The sequence below is a fragment of the Idiotropiscis lumnitzeri genome, chromosome 13 (genome assembly GCF_059441095.1).
Source record: "Idiotropiscis lumnitzeri isolate Australia: NSW breed Sydney's pygmy pipehorse chromosome 13, RoL_Ilum_1.0, whole genome shotgun sequence".
Taxonomy (NCBI): Eukaryota; Metazoa; Chordata; class Actinopteri; order Syngnathiformes; family Syngnathidae; genus Idiotropiscis; species Idiotropiscis lumnitzeri.
In genome coordinates, this window is record NC_142403.1 from 3,671,723 (window position 1) to 3,693,347 (window position 21,625).

At 39.2% G+C, this 21,625-nt stretch overlaps 1 protein-coding gene across 1 annotated transcript in view; it reads left to right on the top strand.

Moving 5' to 3' along the window:
* Positions 1-20,784, top strand: part of ddah1 (dimethylarginine dimethylaminohydrolase 1) — a 74,070-nt gene extending 53,286 nt beyond the window's left edge. The window contains exons 3-6 of the mRNA XM_088313532.1: positions 3,161-3,234; positions 9,267-9,386; positions 15,793-15,936; positions 19,895-20,784. Of these exons, the coding sequence (XP_088169658.1) occupies positions 3,161-3,234; positions 9,267-9,386; positions 15,793-15,936; positions 19,895-20,011 (455 nt within the window). The 3' untranslated portion in view covers positions 20,012-20,784. The remainder of the gene's footprint in view (positions 1-3,160; positions 3,235-9,266; positions 9,387-15,792; positions 15,937-19,894) is intronic.
* The last annotated feature ends 841 nt before the right edge of the window (positions 20,785-21,625 follow it).

A 21,625-nucleotide genomic window follows, 5' to 3' on the forward strand; every position in this document is an offset into this window, starting at 1 on the left:
GGAGTCAGCTAGTCCTCCCTCAAGTGCCTCCAAATGGTGCAAAATGTTGCTGCTTGTCTTTTAACTGGAGCTCGGAAGACAGATCACCTAACCCCAATCTTGGCCTCTCTTCACTAGCTCGCAGCACACCTTAGATTTTGCTTTAAGATGCTTCTGTTCGTCTCATGAAATGGCCTCACCTCAGCGTACCTCTCTGAGCTCCTGCACCCCCATACACCTGACCGCTGCCTCAGATCTGTGGACCAAATGCAGCCTCAGGGGGGATCGCACCTTTTCTGTTGCCAGTCCTTCCCTATGGAAGGACCTCCCGTTGATTGTTAGGCAAGCCCCTTCTCTGTCCTCTGTGAAAACTTGCTTGAAGACACATTTCTATTCCTTAGCTTTCGACTCGACTTCTGCTGTTCTTCTGGTATTTATTGTATATGTGTATGTGTTTTAGTTTGTGTTCTAATTTCCTTCTAACTTATATTAACCCATATGGAAAGCGTTTTGTTCGAGCTCCAGTTGTTGTGAAATGCGCCACAAAAAATCAAGTTGTATTGTATTATCGTATTGTAGTAACTGTGGCTAGGATTGACTTATTTACAAACTTCAGTGAAAACTGAGGTTTTGTTCAGAGACATGAGGAGATGGAGGAGTGAAATATGACTACATTCAAATGTTGCTGGCAGTTTGAAAACTGCAAACCCCACATTTATCAAAAAAACTGTTGTTATGGGCAAATTATACAGTCAAATACAAAAGAAAGCAGAATATGAACGCCTGAATATCAACGATTCAGAACTATTCAAAGAACCAAACTCAACACTCTATGTATGCAGAGCTGAGCAGGTGACTGGCCTCATAAAACTCAGGGTTGAATTCACTGAAGAATTGTGTGGGCTTTGTGTGGCACTAACTGATAAAAATGGAGCAACCAAATACCGTCTAACTCACAAAGCACGCGTAGATGATGAAAGGCTCACTAACTGCACTGCCTAGCAGAATGCATCTCCGCCTTGTGGTATTTGCACAAATTTAAATTAGGTAATATATTTCCATATATCTGGCAGAGAAATTGCCAACTTCTATGCAAATGAGTCACATTGAAATACTGCGTCAATGTCCGCCCGTTGACAAAATAATTTTGGGCCATGAAAAAGGGCCGTTTGACCCACGCATCTTTGCAAATGCGCAGCCTCCCACCAAAAACTTGAATGAGCTTATAGTCGGGTTTTCCTTTCCATTCCTTTTCTAACCTGAATCTTCGTCACATAAACACACACCGGAATACCTCCATTGAAAGGTTTGTATTCTGCGCATGCTCTTTCCGCAAGAAATCTTGGTCGTTTGTGCACAGGAAGTACTTGTATATTTGTCGCACAACCCACCGTAAATACACGAGAGATAAACAAATATAACAGAACTTAGATGCAGCACAGTCCCGCACTTTTGGACCAAGGAGGAAAACGACTATCTTATAGGTGTGAAAGACATGCCATTTATCGACGGCAGAAAGTCAAAAGTGGAAATGAAGTCTATTTGCATCATAACATTGTCCATGCTTCACAGTTTAGGTGGGGATATTCTAACTGATTGCAATTACTATGTATAATGGAGAAACTATCTGCTTACGCTCGTAAACAGGTTGTTCCATATTTTTCAGAAATTTAATTTTGACTTGAAACCTGAATATTGATGTCATCTAAATGTACTCATTGTGCGTCAAAATTAATATTCGGTGCCTCAGTCAAATAAATTGAAAATCAAAACTGTTAACTACCATTCATGTAACTCACATAACACCAAACTGCCAAATGTTACAGAAAAAAATTGTAAACTAGCCATATCAGGGCATTTCTCCCCCTCTCAATTGATGTGACAAGCAGAGATTTACCCCTTAATCTTTATAATCTACTACTGGTGTGCAAAATTTACGAGATTTTTTTTTTTTTTTAGATATTTTTATTTTCACTTTACAGAGGCATTGTATTCTCTTTTCATACTTGAGTTGTAGATCGCACTGGCACAAAGCTATCACTTGACATAATAGAGTTATCCACATATATAGAGTACACAGAATGTCGGTGTGAGACTGAATCTCAGAAATCATAACCTATGAATATAACCCAAGCAGACTATTGTCCATTGTGTGTCTGATGGTTTAGTCTAAAAGACATTCCGCAGTGTGACCCCAGTGACCCTGCGCCTCGGTACACTAAACAAGAATTCCCCTGAACATAATCTGCAGTGAAAACATTACATAGCGTACTAGATGGACAAATAAATTCATCATGAATTATAATTTTACACATCTTACAACTTTAAATTCTATTGATGAAGACTGGGAATCAAGGGTATTTTGGTATATTCGATTTGGTCGCGGTGCAGCGGTGGGTCAATGTCTTTACCACTATGAAGCCCACTTGGCGTATTTACTTTGGGTTTTGTCGACAATAGTGCTGTGCTCTTGTTTCAGCGTTTCCAATGGCACGCTCAAAGATCTTTACTGGCATGGCCCAAGCTAACGGCAAATAAAGATCAGTGGTCATACTCGTTGCCAACCCATGAGCTAAATGCTGCATGCCAGGCATTCAGACAATTTCAGAGTTGTCTTTTATTCCTCTGCTATGTTGGCCGCATTCTCCTGGGGCGACTGCAGTGTTCTGAAAATGGAGTTCAAAGTACCCTTTTGTCGTTTTTTTTTTTTCAGATTTTTCTTATGAGCTGTCATGTGCCTAAATCATTGGGACATTAGGCCTGTACAGCCACATAAAATGAAAAATGGCTGAAAATATGAAGTTGGTTGCCCATTTTGTACCTAGGCTTTCTACCAGGTTTGCTCACAAAACGATTTCTGAGGTTAGAGTTTTCTGACATTGATGGAAAAGATTTGGACGACAGTCTCTGGTTTAGAGCATTAACAGAGGTGTTTGATGGTCTTGAGATCAAGTTTTTCCACATCAAACATTTAGAAGTATGCCTTTATGGAATTTGTCACGTTGGAAAGAAACTAAACTGTTCCCACCAAGTCACAAGAATACACTTCTTCCAAAACGTCCTGGTACAGTGGAGAATTAAGATCAAAAGGGTCAAGTGTAACCCCTCGTTGCATCATTAAAGGACTAAGAATATTTTTTTTTCTTTAGCCTCGCTGATATTTCTGTGTTCGTCTTGGCAGGTCGGGAGTTTTTTGTTGGCCTTTCCAAACGGACCAATCAAAGAGGAGCAGAGATCCTCGCTGATGCTTTTAAGGTGAGATAAAGTGGTGCACGGAATTGCGCAAATTATTGAAGAAAGGATGTTTAGATGCCACGTACAGCCAAAGATCATAAGTTGAAAAAGTATAATACAGTACTCCCTCACTTTTTTTTTTATTTTTGGGGGATTTACACTTCTTAAGCAATTACGAACGCCCACCTCAAGCAAGGTTCTCACCCTCCTAAACACATGTTGCACTTAATAAAGGTAACCTTTAAAATGCAAAATGAAGAATAAATACAGAATTCCTAAATTAATGTGAGCAGAGCGTGCTCTGTACTCCAGTTGTAGACGTATGAACCTTTGGCTAATAACTATGTTCACGTTAACTTAAATAAAACCCCCATGTCGCATTTTAGTCAAAGGTACAATTCTGGTGAATTAAAGACGGCGAAGAAGCACTTATTGTATTCACCGAAGAAGCACTTATTGTATTCACCGGAAGTAATCATTGCCACGTACTTTTGGACGTACTTTTGGTTTGCACCACAACAAGAATTTAAAGTGCCTATTAATCCACCAGGATTGTACCTTTGGCTACAATGTGACGTGGGATTCTGGTTAAGGTAAGTTGTTTTGAGGCAAACTTTAACAAAAACTTAAACATAATTTGCCAACGTTTTGTCTTCCTCGGTTGCTGTTGGAGGCTGAGTGTGTTCCGCTCACAATTTCTGAACGCAGTTGTTTACTATCCTGATGCATTGAGCTCCATTTTTAGGGCACTCTGAATAACCTAATGGCACATTTGAACAACAGCCTGAGTTTATGAACAGTATGAGTGAAGCAGCGTGCTTGGGGCACTTGTGCCATTCGCTTATTCAGAGTGCACCAAAAACAGAACTCTTGGTGCCCCTACTGGGAAAATCAGTGCGTCAGGCAGTCCTAATTGAAACAGTTCAAGCACAAGATGCTGATTGGTTTGGAAATTAATAAGAGGTGTGCATGCTCTGCCTCTCCGAGCACATACACTCATAGAAGGGCAAAGGTATCAAAGTCAATTTCCGAACGCAATGCTAATGTTCGTGGTCTCGGATTTAGAGGAACCAATAAAAATAAATTAACATTTCTTGACTGGTCCAAATTAGAAGGAAGAAAAATGTCAAGAAAGCCACAAAAATGTGATAGGTGAAATTATGGTCACAAATGACAATCTGCAATAGAGTGAATCCGTAATAACCGAACCGTGAAGAGCAATGAAACACTGTAATCTAATTTGACCGGAGATCTCCATATGCTGTAACACAACACTGGTGCCTCCACCCCCCTTTTAAAGTAGTGAGTAATTTAGCACATTCTGTGAGACAAAGAGCGACATAAATATAGACTTGTGACCATGTGTCAATAACATTACTCACTTTGCTCTTAATGCACCACCAGGTATCCTGTTCAATATTTTGTACATACTACTGATACTTAAATAAATCTTCTTTTAATAAATGTCAATTAGATATAAGACATCAGTAGACTGGCTGTTTAATACTAGTAGGATTTTAAATCGAAAATATTATGTGTTTGTATTTATTTCGGGGTCTGGACATATTGGAGAAGCAAACAAAACATAAATTGCAAATGCATATTTCCTGTTTTTTATTATTATTTGCAGCTGAATAAGTAATAAAAACAATGTGAACCTTAGTTGAACAGATTGTGTCGAAACATCAATTTAAAACGATTATGATGTTGGTCTTCAATAACATCCATCTTGATATATATTTTTTTTCATAAAATGAGAAGATACTGTCACAAAAAACAAACAATGAAAAAAAATCTGACATTACGCCAAGGAAGAAAATGTGTTACACCATAAGCCAGGTGGATGACAGCATCAACTGGTTATCCATCTTTATTTTTTCTTTCTTCCATTTACCTGACTCGCCTTCTAATTCAATTTCCCCTCCCATCAATCTCTGCCTCTGTCCATTCCATTGTCATTCCCTTTCTCCCTCTACTGTTTGCCATCTATTATGGCGTTCTTCCAGCCATGCACCACTGCACCCCCCAGTGTTATGATTTTGGCGTATTTAATCAAGACCGATTCTGAGCTCTGAGGATGTGTGGGGTAGATGACATTCATTCCTAAATAACACTACAGTGTGGGACAATTCCTCTGAATCATTGTAGAATGTCCAATCGCAAGCGGAAAGCAGTCTCCGACTGTCCATGGAGATGATCTTGCAGTTTCGTTCACGTCTCCGTTATTCTTTGGGGGCGACGGTTTCCTGCACCTTAACGCCATGTAGACCATGTACTTTTGTCTGTGCTGAATTTAAAGGGATTAAGGGGACCTGCTTCCATGAGATGAAAAACAAGTTGGTTGCATTCCATCCCGCAATAGCGCAAATCCCCCCTTCCACTTCTAGGAAAATATCAAAATAAAGAAAACTCCACCCATGTTAACTGGGCATGCCAATACGGCCCATGGAGTCAGACACCCATTCAAATTCACCAGTTTGAAGCCTTTAATTGACCTATCACACTCTAGACATTTTTGCACAGTAGTTCTAAACTGGGATACTTCAGGAAAAGCTACAAAATCAGTTCACACTCACTGAGCAGTTCAGACATTTCCTATATTAGTGAGCAGTGCTTGGTATTGTTTGTTGGAAAAGGCTCCAGCTCTGGAACAGTATGTAAGCAGTGCCAAAGATGGTTAGATGTACTCCAACTTTGTCAAATGTTCTGCTGGTAAAAGAGTAATTTCCCGCAAACATCACAACTGCAAGTGCATCTTCACACTCTGCAGCAAAATACGATAATAAGGTATAAGGATTTAGATCAACACTGCTTTTTCGTTTCTGTTTTCATTTCGCCTTTTATAGCTAATTTGAATTCCTGCAGAAGCATTGCACGCTATACTTTATAATTATCAATAACATGGGCCACTTTGATGTGTTTCAAATGACAATATGAAACGTGTTTTGGACTACATTGTTTTTTTGCATTGTGAATGTAAGAAAAATTGTCAGTTACTAACATTAACAGTAGCATTTGTCTGAGGTGGGCATTTTGCTAAATTTTTCCAGTCCCTTATTCATCACCCGTCAGTGGTGTGGTTAACCCCCGTCATTCGTCAGTCCGTGATTTTTTTTTTTCAAGCCAAACCAACCATTTACTCATCGTTGGTCAGTCCTTCAGGCCCCCGGTCAGGTAGTTTGACAGATATTATTATTATATAATGTATAAATTTGAAACTGCTTCAAGGTGTGCCTCTTCACATAAACCAAATGCAACTCACTTCACACAGTGCAGATTCCATAATGTAAACATTATTTATTGTACTGTACCACCTAGTGAGTAGCACTTCAGCATGTCCAAGTTCAACTTCCCGGTCTAAGGCAGTTCACGTGTCCTCTCTTCCTTCTGTGGTAGCATCACACACCAAAATATCCACAAAAGCCAATTGAATTGGAGTCTTGTGAGATATGCTGAAACAGAGATTACAACTTTCTTTTCTGATGCAACTTTAATTTCATTTCATATTACCGGTAGTGTATCTATTAATCCCCGGAATTGAAACAATTTTGAGCGTTCATACTTTAGCGGTTCACTGTATATTCAGGTATAAAGGGAAACATTTAAATAGCATGACACACATCAGTCAATTTACAGTATTTAGGCAAAAGTTACATTTATACTTCCATATATACAGCCTATCTGACAGACACTGGTTCTGAGGCCTTTCAAAGCCTCTATTAATCAACTTGAAAAGAAGTCGGTGCTCCTTTAGGTCAGTAAATCAATGATTCCAAAGGGAGAAAAAGTGAGCAGATGAGGCTGTTGTTCTGCAAGTATAGAATACATGTTTTAAATCATCATTATGTAACCATACCACTGGGAAAAAAGCTTGAATATTTTTCTAGGAGGTTATTTTTCCCATATCCCCAAAGCCTAGCTTTTTGACCCTTGTACCTGAATAAAATTACCAATGATAATTTTGTAATAAATAAATATTTAAAAAAATGCTCAAAAAGTAATAAGATAGAATCAAAACACAACAATAAAAATAGGAGGCTGATGGTGTTAATACTGTCATTTTGAGTGGAAATGTGTCCTAATGTTTGCCAATGTGTGTGTTGCCAATAAATCTGGTACCATTTTAAATTGTGTTTACTTTCATTGAAAGTGGTGCTAAATTTGTAAGAAACATGCATTTGAAGGATGAGTAGCAGGGCTGGGAGCGTCTGTTGTGCCCATGTAAAAATTGCGAAATCTTCTTTACCAAAGCTGCCCTTCACCATCGGGTCCGTTCACGCTAATGATGGGAGCATGTGCACTGGAATTGGAAGATGTGGAGGAGGATGCGCAGCGATGAGTCCAGATTGTGCAGTCAGAAGTTGGATGCTCGGGTCGAAGTGTGATGACTTAGTATCCCATCCTGATTGACACACTGATAAAGGAACATCATTTGGTGGATGCAGCTCCCTAGAAAACCCAGGCTAGTCAATCTCAGTGTCGAGAAATTTTAAATGAGATCATCATCATAATATGGGTCCAAAGTCTATCCCCACCCACACAGAACAAGATTTTTAGAGACGACCCCCAGAAATTGGGTGTGGAGAGGAAATAATGTCCTGACCTCAACAACACTTGTGGGATCAGTTGGGGCATGCCGTTCTCGTGAGAATGACCACCAAAATTATGGTGGCTGATTTGCAGCAAATGCAGTTGAAGAATAGGATGCCATTCCAACAGTGTGAGACAAGACTAGAGGTTTAGTATAAGGAGGAGGAAGTGCCAGGATGTTATAGCAGTGTATGGTATGTCCACATGTTACAGAAGCTGTCATTAGTTAAATGAGCAAATGGTTAAATTACTCTTGTCTTGTTGCTTAACATCAAACAAGAGTCAATGGGAATGGCAAAATAAGATGTTTGGCATTGACAGTGTCCATTTAGTTTTGATTAAGAATTGTTTCATGTTTTCTGGGTGTCAATCCTGTTAGGTTATTGTGTTCACTTGTGTTACTCAATCAACTGCATCCAACCCTTTGCGTCTTTTCCAGGTGTTACTTCTTGTCTCGTCAGTTTTTGGATTTAGTTCCTCGGTTCCTTTTAGTCCTTTCATTGTCTGTGACCGTGTCATGTCTAGTTGCTGTTTGTTTGCCGTCTTAAGGACTCTACACTCCTAGCTGACGTCGGCTGTCGTGGCCAGTGGTCCAAGGACTGGAAAAACACCACAAGTCAACCACTAAATACATAATACACAAAATACATATATAATCAAAATGACTGAAAACTGCTATAAGAACTTTCAGAGGATTCTTTTCTAACGCGCAGTATGACTCCCCCAAATCGCCAATAACGCCTGCTAAGGTCTTCAGTGTTAGGAAGCAACAGTACGTTGAACGAACCAATAGTGTCATTCATCCGTAAAAAACAAGGTTTCGTTTGTATTATGAGGCAACGATACTTTGAATGGATCAATGATGTACTCCACAAAAACTGAGGCCTTGTTTGTCAAAAGTCACATGATTTCTTTGGTCCTGATAGATGCTCCGAATAGGGGCTTCATTTGCAACGCCCACTTTTGCTGGAGACATGCTCAGAAGCCTAGCTTCATTTGGCCCATCAGCACTTCGTCCAGGTTGAGTCAAGTTTTTCTAGTGTTTGTTTAGTTAGTTAGAACCTTGTTATTTTGAATTACGGCTGATTTTGTATCTTTTGATCCAGCCAAGTACGCTGTTTACCTTTTTATTTTCTTAAAATGAAATGACTTCTCTGTTCAAGCACGCCTCACCTCACTACTTCCCTGCATTTGGACAGTCTCCCCATACAAACCTTGACAGCCAGAGAAAATTGCATTGGCATTTTTTTTTCTTGGGCTCTACCCACATATTCAAACTCTACTGCTCATCTCACTAAAGCATGTTCCTTACAAGTACGGCAGTATTTGTTCGGGGAATTAACAGGCTTTACATCAAAACAAATACTTGTGTGTTGTGCTAAGTTTATATTTGTGTCAGCGAAAGACACTTCATAAAATAACACAACTAAAACCCAAATACTTCTTCTATTGGTGTCTTGCAGGATTATGCTGTGTCTACTGTACCTGTTTTGGACCGGCTTCACCTGAAAAGCTTCTGCAGCATGGGGGGACCGGGCCTCATTGTCATCGGCTCCAGTGAACCTGCTCAGAAAGCCCTCAAAGTATGGAATTTGTGTATGTGCGTAATGTGTTTATGGAAATAGCGTCATCTTATGGTGATGATTTTGCCAACTGTCGTCATGGGAACACTTGAATCATTGTCTTGGCAGTGTATTTTTCATAAACTGGCACAGCAGATGTTTGCGTTTTTTAATTCCTTGATAGCCTCTTGGCTCAACCTTGTTGGTATGTGTTCTTTTCCTCTTGACTGACTTGTCATTACCAGTCTTCATTTGTCGAGCATTCTAAATGGCTCAGTAATCCAACATAGACAATGAATGTGGTAAGGCACAATATATTGGTAAATCAGGATTGGGAATTTATGTATTTCTACAAACTGTAAAATTTCAAACGTCGGTCCATTCTCGCAGGGCTCAGGAAACGAGCGTTCTCTCAGTAAAAGAGCTGACTTAGTCATGCTCTGGTACAGCAATGGCAAACACAAATGCAGATGAAGACAAGCAACAAATGGCAGGTAAAATAAGATCTGATATGCCAGGGCTAATTCTAAGCATGTGATTACTGGTAGTCTACTGGTTCACCTAGTTCAATTCTTCGGAGCAGCGATTGGCTGGCAACCAGTTGAGGGTGCCCGATGATGACTGGGATGGGCCCGTGAGTATGGATGGATGCAATTCATTGGAGTTGGAGTGACATCTGTTTTACTCAATGCCCTATTCATTCATAAAAGTCTCCCTGGACACTTTCTTATTTGTGCTTGCATGGACTGAAATGGTATTATGTCAAAATAGCTGCTCTGATGGAAGTCATCCAAACATGAAAGCACATGGTGGCCTAAGAGCTTTGCTTAACAACGTGCCTCAAATGTTTCGGGATCTGGGCCCATGCAGGTACGTTCACATTTGACATGGTCAGATTCACCTTGGCCAGATTCTCCCTGCACACTAACCGCCTTGTGTGAGCTCTCCCCCTGCTGGATAAGGGTTGGAGTAAACAACACTCGTCCCAATGGCAACTTAAATCAGAATGTTTTTGATGGCCTAATGATGCAGTTCTCACACTTTTTTTTTTTTTAACACAAGACAAGCTAAATAAAATATGTGGCTTTCCAAGTACATCCGTCATAATCAATATGAAAATACATCGTGTAGTCGGTCCAAGTATTCATCAAAAACATACTGGGGATTATTTCTTAAAGGGGTAATAAATATTGTTGCAAAACAACTGTGACATTATGCATGGTTTAAACATTATCACTGCAGCTAAAAAAAAATGTTTATTAAAAATATAATGCACATAGTAGTCAAATAAAAAAATTAAAATTAAATAAAAGTTTGGAAACAAACAACTCTGACAAATTAAAAGCAAATGTGTTCAATTGGAATTTATTTTAATAACTATAAAAAGGACACTTGGATGAGCTTAACATTGGTGCTTATATAATAGGTTTGCAAGTAAAAATGACATCATTACTAAAATGCCCCCCCCCCCCAAAAAGACTCTGTCGTGATTTAATTTTTTATTTTTTTTTTGTGATGAGATTTACGACAAATTGGCACGCCCCCTTTTGGAGCTCGGCTTATTTTTTTTTCCGGTTTCAGCGTCCACGTCATAGCTGGGAGGCAAGGTAATATTGCTCGAATTGTCATACTAAAGTGGGTCATGATTTAGCGACAATTGTAAAATGCGCCTCCCTGTTACGGCCCTTGGCTAAGGCCCACCTACAAGGCCACGCCCTTTGTGTCTTGCGTTAACTCTTCCACCCTTTCGTAGTAAAGTCAATGGACTTGTGCCGCATCGTTGGCCTGGTTTGCTGCTCGTTCCTCATTGGTGGACTGCTTTCCCCCTCGTTCTTCATTGGTGGACTGCTTTCCCGCTCGTTCCCCGTTGGTGGACTGCTTTCCTGCTCGTTACTCATGGACGTCCCAATCAACGAGCTCCACCTGTGCAGCTGGGACCAATAAAAGGACCTCGGTTCTGCTGCTCAGGGCGGCTGGGACTTAAGAGTTCAGTTTGCCTCGCTTGTGCTATTTTGTATCTCTTGTATGGATTTTTGTAAATTTTGGAGACACTAGCTAGTGTTTACTTGTACGCATTTGTGAACGTGGTTAATACCGTTATGTTCAGCTCATTTGTTTGAAACCTACCTCTTTTCTTCACTAAAAATAAATTGTAAACTCTCTCCAAACCATTTTACAACTTGGTCTATGTTACTTCCCTCCTTCCCTAGCAGAGCCGGTCGTAACACTCCCCGTGTGACAACATTTGTCAACCAACTAGGCACACTATGAATTTTTAGAGTATTGAAATGTACTCAGTTACTGAATACACACTGAAATATACTCAGTGAATTATTTTGCTTCTTGGATCTACTCAGTAAGATCCCCGTGTGTTTAATCACCCAAGTAATTCCTCATTGGTCTCTATAATGAGGAATTATGGCGAACAAAAATTCTCTGGTTGCACCGTTTGTTTCTGTTTCTGTTTTACAGATCTTAATGATCATGCATTATTTTGCTGGTAAACAGATTATCTATAACAACTGTTTGAATACAATGGAATCGTTTTTTTAGACTTGGAGGCAGTTAGGGTAATGAGGCTCACTTTCTTTGACTTTTGTGGAATACTGTGCTTTTTTTTTTTTTTTTTAATTGGTCTCTTGTTAATACTTTATAGTCATCATGAAACTACTCTCCAACCTCTAGATCTGCAGTATAAAGTATCTGACATCATGTGCTAAGTTGTTTTACCATCATGTAAATATTGTTATAATCTTGTGTGTTTAGCTGTCCCAAGAATGAGAATGCACATTGACCAGATGGATTTCATCATCCATCAGGCCCTTTCACCACAAGCCTCTCCCATGAAGTCATTCCCCTGAATACCATTCGAGGTTGCAACACCCTCTCATTTTATCTTACCACCAGGCACCCGTTACTCAGCCCAGTCTCTGTAATGAGGTCACCAATGTGTGCTGTTTGGGGTTCCCCTGAAAAGGATGTTTACACTGTGCGTTACTCACGAGTATAACCCAGCGCAATGAAGGTCTCAAACTGTGAATTCTTCCTCAAATCTAAAAACTGGTATGACCTCATAAAGATGTACATGAAACCCTTTTGATTTGCTAAACTAACATGTTACAGTAGGAACTATATATGGTATATGGCACAAGGCTTCCCTTCTTATGACGTTACCGGAGATTCCCTGAGTCACCTCCAGTGGTAGACGGCAGCAGCTGTAGACAAAAGTGGTTCCCCCATACGTGTAAAATCATACACAGTAAACAGAAACTAAAAGTTGCAAGATCAGATTACATTCCCAACATAACATTCATAACAACACAATCAATATTTTGGGGCTGGTCATTGATCAGTGAGTTATAAAAAAAAAGAAAAAAAGATTCCCTTTCCGAAGATGGGACAATATGTCTGTTTAAATAACTTAAACTACTACGTATACAGTATACGAAATTGTTAACAAATGAGCAGAACTTAATTTACAATGTAGTTGCTTCCTAAACATGAAGCAGACAATTACAACCAACGTAAGTAAGTCAGAACCTGTTCAGAAAGATTTCAATGAAGAACCTGCAAGAGCCATACCATGTTGCAGCTTTGCCTCGCTTCCCATAAACGTCTTTTGGTAGCATAATCTCGTGGCAACTGCATGTAGGCTTCGCCCAATTTGGACTGTTCTTTCCAGGAGAAAATACACGCCAAAAACAAAAAAAACAAGCAGCGCTGATCGTGCTGTGCTAAGACAGTTGCCTGCTGGAGTGCCATGGGGATCGATACTGTTCGAGCCTCTGATACATCTATCATAGATCGACATTTGAGCCACGTTAATTGCTGTGTCATACCACAAAGGAAAGCAGTACGGGTATCGATTAGCAGATTCAAGGACCATGGCGACACAAGCTTAATAGAACTTCATACACAATATCAATACAACAGACACGTATTGAACGTAATTCATTTTTGGTAACCTGCCTATTATAAATGTACAACACCTGGCACAAAAAAAATATGGAATCATCAGTCTCAGAGGATCCAACTGCCGCGTTCGATATGGTGTACCACAGTATTTTGTTGGCTTGTTTGCAGAACCAGGTGGGCATTAGGCCCAGCGGTTCTTGTGTGGTTGAGATCAACAGAACTTTTTGTGTTAGCCTTTGTTGTTCTTAGTCCAGCACTGCCCAACTGCCGTATGGTCTTCCACAGGGTTCAATTCTGGGGCCTCTGCTGTTTTCATTGTATCTGCTGCCCTTGAGTTACTTCCTAAGAAAACATGGTACTTCCTGCCACTTGCTGACAGTCATCCTGCCATGCTACAGTATGTCCTACGGAGTAAAAAAAGAAAAAAAAAAGAAACTTTTTCATTGAACCTACTTTTGTCCTGTCTGGGGGATTCAAGGCCTGGATGGCACTGAATTTCATTAATTTCAGTGGAAAGAAAGCAGAAGTTTTTACTTGTTTGGTTGTTGCGATAGTTCAGTGGAGAATTTGTTCTCCCTCCAATAACTTATTTGCTTGAAGTCTTCCAGGTGGGCCCATTATGCTGCCCATTTACCTCTCAGTCAGTTGCATGGCATTCGGCCAACTTTTGCAGCGACTTCATGCTCAGTCCACTGCCAAGCTGTCTGTGAAGTGGTCAGAGTTCTACAGACATTGACTGAATCTTTGGGAGGAAACACAAATCAAGTTGTTTAAAACTGAACCAAATTTGTTTTACTCAGTGCAAAGCATCAGGACTTAATTGAACAAAAAAAATGAAAGTAAAAATTTGTGAGAAAGTTGTAATATTATATCGATCATTCTGTATCTGAATTTAGATGATTTTTATTGATCATGTGATTAAGGATTTAGGCTTCATGCCATATCCATCTTGAACATAGAAAGTTATTTTTATTTTAAAGTCAACTGACCGAAATTGTCTGTTTTTGGGGGGTTGGTATGAGTTTTTAACAAATAATATTGAAGTTAAATTACCCGATAAATACAATATGTTGCGAGTCTTATGACAAAGACAGTAGCAGTGACTTTTTCATCCTAACACGTAGTATTATCACATATCTGTTGTTACATTGAAAAAGTAAATATTCAACAAAACGTGTGATGTAATACCAACTTGTGATTTTTGGTGGTGTCAACATTTCTCCAACCATCTACATCTCCTAATCCCCCCTCTGTGTGAGAGGCGGGTTCGGCGGTCACGCACATGAAGATTGTTTGCATTTAGCGCTGTTGCACTCACCCCCTACCCCTTCGTGACCTGGGAATCTGTCTGTTCACACACACACAAGCACACACACAACTGTTCGCTTTCTAGAACAACAGAGCACTTATTTTCATTTCCTGGACACTTCGACTTACCAAAACTGTACTCACTACTTGTCCATGCTTAAATTAAAACTAATTTGCAACTTCACTTTTTAATGGTATCTAAAAAGTAGTTTGTTATTAGACATGAAACAATAATTATATTCGTTACGTTTGCATTTATAAAATGCGAGTCTCAATTGTTTTTTCAAATTTTTTTTCTGGATGGCGTGACCATGGCATTAGCTATCATGGCATATTTCTTCTTCTATTCACTTGGAGTATGTTTTGTTCCCCGAACAAAATATGTCTCTTATTGCAAGGCAAAGTAATTTTACTTTAAATGGCACATTTAATGTCTGAGTTTTATTTAGATGGCACACACTATAGAAGACAATAACGAGATCCAAACCTCAACTTGACATACTCTGTATGTGTCATGAAAACATGGTAAAGCTGTCCATGTTTCTTGCTCAAACTACAAAAATGAGCTGTGGGATGTTTCATGAAAACATCTTTGGCCCATTGTAAAACGCGAGCCCTCTTACACACACGCACATTTGTGTCTGTGTCGTCACATTGACTGAAATCCAGCAGGGCAAAGCCAGACATGACTTCAGCTTTTATGCTTTAATCATTAGAACAGCAGAAGACAAATCACCATCATAACCCTTTTTCGAAAATGTTTTTTTTTTTTTATGATCTTAGATTCTTTTTGTGACTGGTGACACACACGCACACCCTTTGTCTCGGTGGTATGCGTCCACACACGTTCTGCTCATAAACATGACATGGAACTGCTTCTCCTCTGGTCGTAACACCCTCCCCTACAGACCAGCTTCCACCCCCACTTCCCTCTTCGCTGCAAATGCGTCATCTCAGCCTCTCTCCTGCTCCTCCCGTCCCACCTTCACAACCATTAAATTACATAAATAATACGACATTTGCTGAAGAACAATGACTGCTCCTGTGTTCTCCATTAACCACCTTCTTCTTCGCCCACAGACCTCAGACTGGTTTTGCAGACCAATGTGACGCTGACTTAGTATTAATTCTTCACTCAAATTGTCTGTTTGTATCTCTACAATTGATGCAGACTCTCAGAGGGCGTTATGTTCTGTGTTTGTAGATCATGCAACAAATGAGCGATCATCGTTATGATAAACTGACGGTGCCTGATGACCTTGCTGCCAACTGCATCTACATGAACCTGCCCAATAAAGGACAGGTGCTTCTGCATTGCACAGAAGAAGAATATCCAGAAAGTGTAAAGGTAATATTTCACTCAAAAAGCGCAAGGAGACGGTTTTTTTCTTTTTTCGTAGAAAGTGTTTCATGTGCTTTAATTGAAATTATCCAGTTGAAGGGCTTTGTGTCACCACTAAAAGAGCTTCATGTAACGATGTCATTTTCATTAATGTCAAGACAAAATGGTGTTGATGGACCAGCACCAACTTGTTACAAAACAGTTAATTTGAAGAGTAAGATATCTCGTTCATTCTTTTTATTTTATTTTTCATCTTTTAGTTTCAATTTTGACGATGTACACAAACATAACACCTCAGGTAAGGCCTTAAGACAAATCACCTTACCCTGACTACGCGCTTTTTAGGCTGATTTGAGAAGGGCATTGGAGTGGTGGGCAAACTACGGCTCGGGGGCCACATGCAGGCCCGTTAAATGTTTTAATCCGTCCGGCCGAACTTGATAAAAAAAATTAAATGAATGAACCTAGTTAATGTTTTATATTCAAAATACTGTGGTTTTTCAAAGACACATATATATTTTTGTAATGCTTTTGTTCTCTTTCATTTAAAAATATATATATTTTTTTTCATCGATGTGGTGAGGTGACCAAAACACTCCATCCATCTGCTCCTGGTCCGGCCCCTCTGTCAAATTTTAGAACCCTTTGTGGCCCGCCAATCAAAAGGTTTGCCCACCCCTGGTATATTGGCTTATTAGGTATGATTTTTTTTTAGGTGCGATGGGCCTTAAAATACATGAAACAAAGAATCTGATGACATTTAATCCAGTAGCCAGGAGTCTGCACTTACAGAACTTCAACCTCAAAATGTTCTCAGTGGTTAGAACCCCAACCCTGCCAGCTATTTTTATAAGAAAGAATTCTGAAAAATGTGCGTATTTGGATTGAGACACGTGGCAGACAGTCAGCTTTTCTCCCAGAAGATAAACTGACAGGATTCATCAGGAGCATAAAATCTATTTTTCTATCACTTACTTTCAGCTTTGGTATCTGGCATAGTACGAAAGAAATATTTCTACCATGATCCAATTATACAAAGTTCAGACCCAACAGAGTTGGCTTGGATCTGTGGAGCAAAAAAAAGGAAAAATATTAATAGTGGTGGATACACATAGCAATAAAATACCAAGTTTTGTTTAAAGCTATTGCATGGCTTGTCATAGAGTTGAGCCACAATTGCTCTAATCAAATATAATAATATCCCAGTGCAATAAAATATCTTCTGCTTTCTTTCTCTCTACAAATTATCTATCCGGTCTATTTTTAGTTGGCTCATCAAGTCGCATTAACAAAGCCAGCGGTTCATGAGGATTGGAGCCGGACAGCAGGCATTTATTGGCGTCAGCACTGGCAGACAGCTTTACAACGCTGGCTTTGGAGATAAAGAAACACAACAGACAAAAGCCCTAGTGAAAAGTAGGAGCTCCTACTGTGTTTGACCACACCGTCCTCGGCCCAACAAATACATTTTAGCCGCAGTAATAAGTACTCGGCTCAAAGGGATCAAAACAAGACTCACGAAGGTGCCATAAATAGCATTTCCCTTACATAAAAGTACAATCTTCTCATAGTTCAACATCTAATTATTGAGTCTAAACTACAGCAGATATATTTAAAAAAAAATGAGAAGAATCAATTCCCATTGTTTAGTAACATGTCTAGCAGGAGCACTCACCCACACACATTAGGTGCCATGTTTCTGATCGAGGAGGTTAATGACTCATTTGGGTGTAGTCATGTTCTAAATTAAAAAATGCAGGTTAAAATTATTAATAATTTGGCACGTGATGATAAAAACTTTCCAGCCAATTCGGCCGGTGATGCATGAGGCAGTTGTGTCAGATATAGATTCTTCCCGCTGACGTCAGTTTACGGACAATACTCAGCACTGGAAATTCTGGACGGTTTTACCTGGGCTGGCAGGCGGTTCACTTGGGAGGGCGGAGGTTCTAACCCCTCCGCATGCACACACACGCACACCTTTCTAATTCAGGATTCATTTTCTGCATTCTCTGGCATGTCATATGCACGTCACGTGAATAGCATAGCTTAATGTTGAGCTGTAAACCAATCTACGTAGGCTATGCAGTAGCGATTATAAACTAGGGCTGCCGCAAAAGATTATTTTGCTCGTCGACTAGTAGTTGCAATTAGCCGAGTAATCGCAGCATAACAAACCAGCAAGCAGCTCCTCTTAAATAGTCTGAATTCTTAATATGCACAATTAAGGTGAAAGTCAATTCAACAGTTGGTTAGATTTTGCAGTTGTTACCAGAATTCCTGACGTGTTTTTAAATGATGCCGCAACTTAAATTGAAGGCGATATTGTGGTCTTAAAATTTTAAGCTGCTCATGTTTAGTGTAGTATTTTTAATGCAACTACAAACCACTGTATACGCTCTGCAATATTGCACCACGGATTCTATAAAAGTATCCATAAATACAAAAAGAAATAATTGTGAACATTTTTCACACGTCTCGTATCATTTTCATAATGTAGAAAACAGTGATGTCATATGAGTAAAATTGGGGAAAACCACTGTGCTTCAGAAAACAAAAATAAGCACTTGTATTGTTTATTTTAATATATCCTTTATTTATCCAAAACATTTATATTTTAAAACCAATAAATTATGTGATTTAAAATCATTCAATTGATCAAAAAATCAAAATTGAAAACTGGAAAAAAAAAACTGTTTAAAGATTAGAAGAATTTTTTTTTTCTTTTAGCACTGTGACAAATATGTCATTTTTATACTTCTTTCTATGAGTCTGTGAAGGCAACAAACAATGCGAGCACTCTGTGTTTCAGCTTGTCACTATGCCATAAGGTCACTGTGCTTTGTTGTGAATAAATACAGGTTTTCGGTCAAACGTCTCCAGTGAACCTTGGAAGACATCACAATGCATAGTTTTCAAAATATTGTTGGGCACAAAGCCTCGATATAAGCGAGATAGAGCTGCCGTGCGCTTCCATGATAAATTAAAAATTTTATAAGTTTTTGTTCTTGTGTAGAAATGTTGTTTCACATTGTTAATCTGGTGCACATTCATCACATAATAAAATGGGCCTTCCCCACAAGCCCAAAACATCCAACCTGATTCGTTATCTTATTTAAAATGTGTGCATTTCCCAAATGTTGTGTCTGGTTGGTTCTTTTTCATCAACATTTTTAAGTGGTCTTTTCTTACCTTGGTTCACCGAGTACTCATTGTCTTCCACAATCATTTTACAGTTTGGTTTGAATTCCATATTAAGCCCTGCGCTCTTGTTTGTGTTGATGCTTTATTACGTTTCCTCGTAACTCTTGTTACTGTTGTGCCTGCAGGCAGCAAAGAACTTGCTGTGACCTTAAATTTACAGTACCTCCCTCAGTAGTTATTTTTTTGAATATAGTTCATGTATTCACACAAAACTGGTGTTCCTCTCGCAGAGCTTGTCAGAGGACTGACTGGTGTAAGTTCAAATAAGATGCAACAATTGTAACTGTAACAGTTACTAAACTCATGGATAAATTTTTTTGCCATGAATACATGACTGATTGCTTGGACTACTGCCTACAATAAAGTTTTTGGATAAATGATTCCAGACTAGATTGAGAAGTCGAGAAATACAGAGACTAGTACTCACTGTTAGGCATTCTTTCCAAAGCGGGAAGAAAGGAGTAGGATGGCTGGCTAACAATAGTTTGACGCAGTATCTGGATGGCATACCAATTAGTCTGACTCACACTGTCGAAGAAAATGAGTTTCAATCGGATTCCAAATATTGTGAGTGGAACCCAGAGTGGTACGGTGCAGGTCAACGCTGCTGCGGGAAGAAACAACGCAGTATACTTCAATTAAATTATTCCAGCCATCATCCATTTGTTTTGTTGTTCATGTAAATTTACATTATCTGTGAAATGGATAAGATATTATCAAGACAACAGCAAGAGCAATTAGATATCCTTTCTTTCCACAGGTGTTTGACAAGTTGAAGGACCACATGCTGATCCCCGTGTCCAACAGTGAGAAAGTGAAAGTGGACGGAGCTCTAACATGCTGCTCTGTGCTCATCAATAAGAAGCCCGACAACTGAACAGAACCTGTCGTATCGCAACAGATTCCGAGACTTTGTCTTACAATCATGGTCACTGGATAAGCAGATTTGCTGTTTTTATTGCCGGAGAAATATATGGGGCAGATACATTCTCTTGCTTACAAAGTTTACTGTAATTTTTCTTTCAAATTATTAATGAATGGAGAAGTACCTAACAGAATATACCTTAGTTTATTTGTGTTCGCGTTTTGAGGTGAAACCTTAAGATTTAACACTATTTTAGTCCGTTTTTTTCTATAATTCATGTTAGAACCCAGTAAATAACGAGAACTTGAAGAATATAACTGTGCTAATAAATCACAGGAAGCCTATTATATGTATAGTTTGCAAAACAAGTACTGTGTGCATTAAAGTCCTACACTGTTCATACTGCGCCGGTTCTCAGCGCAACTGTGAGTGAGAGCTGAGGAAATGACATCAGGAGGTGATGCTAGCGTATGGCAGGCAGGCAGTGATGAAGCATGGAAAGAATTTGGTTTGTTCTGTTCAGAGGAAAGGCTTGCGACGGCAGTAAACACTAACTCTTAAACTTGCTCCATCTTCCTCTCTCTCACCTACCACTTTGCTGTTGACTCACAGACACATTTTTGCTAACTTTATTCTCGTTTTATCTCACACGGTCTGGCAAACGCTGTTGACAACTGTGAGGAATTGTACAGCCAACAGCTGACAAGGCGCCAGATGAACGCGTCATCGAAGCAAAAATTATCATTCTCAATTTGTTACTGTGAAAGTCTTACCCCACTGGGTGATCATTTTGGCTGCCAGGATGGCCGAGTGGTCTAAGGCGCCGCGTTCAGGACCCAGTCTCCCCAGGAGGCCTCGGTTCGAATCTCGAATTTCCCCATTGTGGGACTAATAAAGGCAATATTATTATTTATGATCCAAGCTACTGTAGTTTCATGACCATGGGGCGCACCATATTAAAGGGTGCAGTCTCAGTTGCATGTTTTTGATCTGTATTAAGTTCTGTATTAATTATTTTGATAGGTAATTATTTTGGTTGAAATTGACATTCTGTACCTCCTCACTATAATCTTTTCCCTGCTGATTCAAATTAAAGGGTTTATCGTTACGTCATTTATTTTGTTTCTCTGTTACCAATGGTGTACACAGTGAGATAACTACTTAATTTGTTGACCTCAAGATTCATGTAACTTTTTTTAATACACAAATCTACTGTTCTTTGTTGGAATTATTTATATTACAACCCAGATGTTTTGGTTTCAATGAAGGTTGTGACTGGTATGTTACTGCTATTTTAGTTTCTAAATTATAGCATTTCATCTGACGAATTTACATAATAAAGTAACTTAGCATTCAACTGAGTTGTTTTTTATTTTAGTTTTTTTTTTTACCATCAATGCTGTGACTATAGTAGAGCGGTCGATGTAATCCAATATAAACAGACTGCTGCCATCTAGCGGTAAGAAATTGAAAACAGTAGAAATGCGCCACGTACGGTATTTGGCTTCAATGAAACAGCCACTTGGTTTAAATTTACTGAATGCACAATGGGGGAAGTTGTTGATGATTAAAACAAAGATCATTAATGCATTAATTGTTACTTTCAGAGAAGCACTTAATGACTGC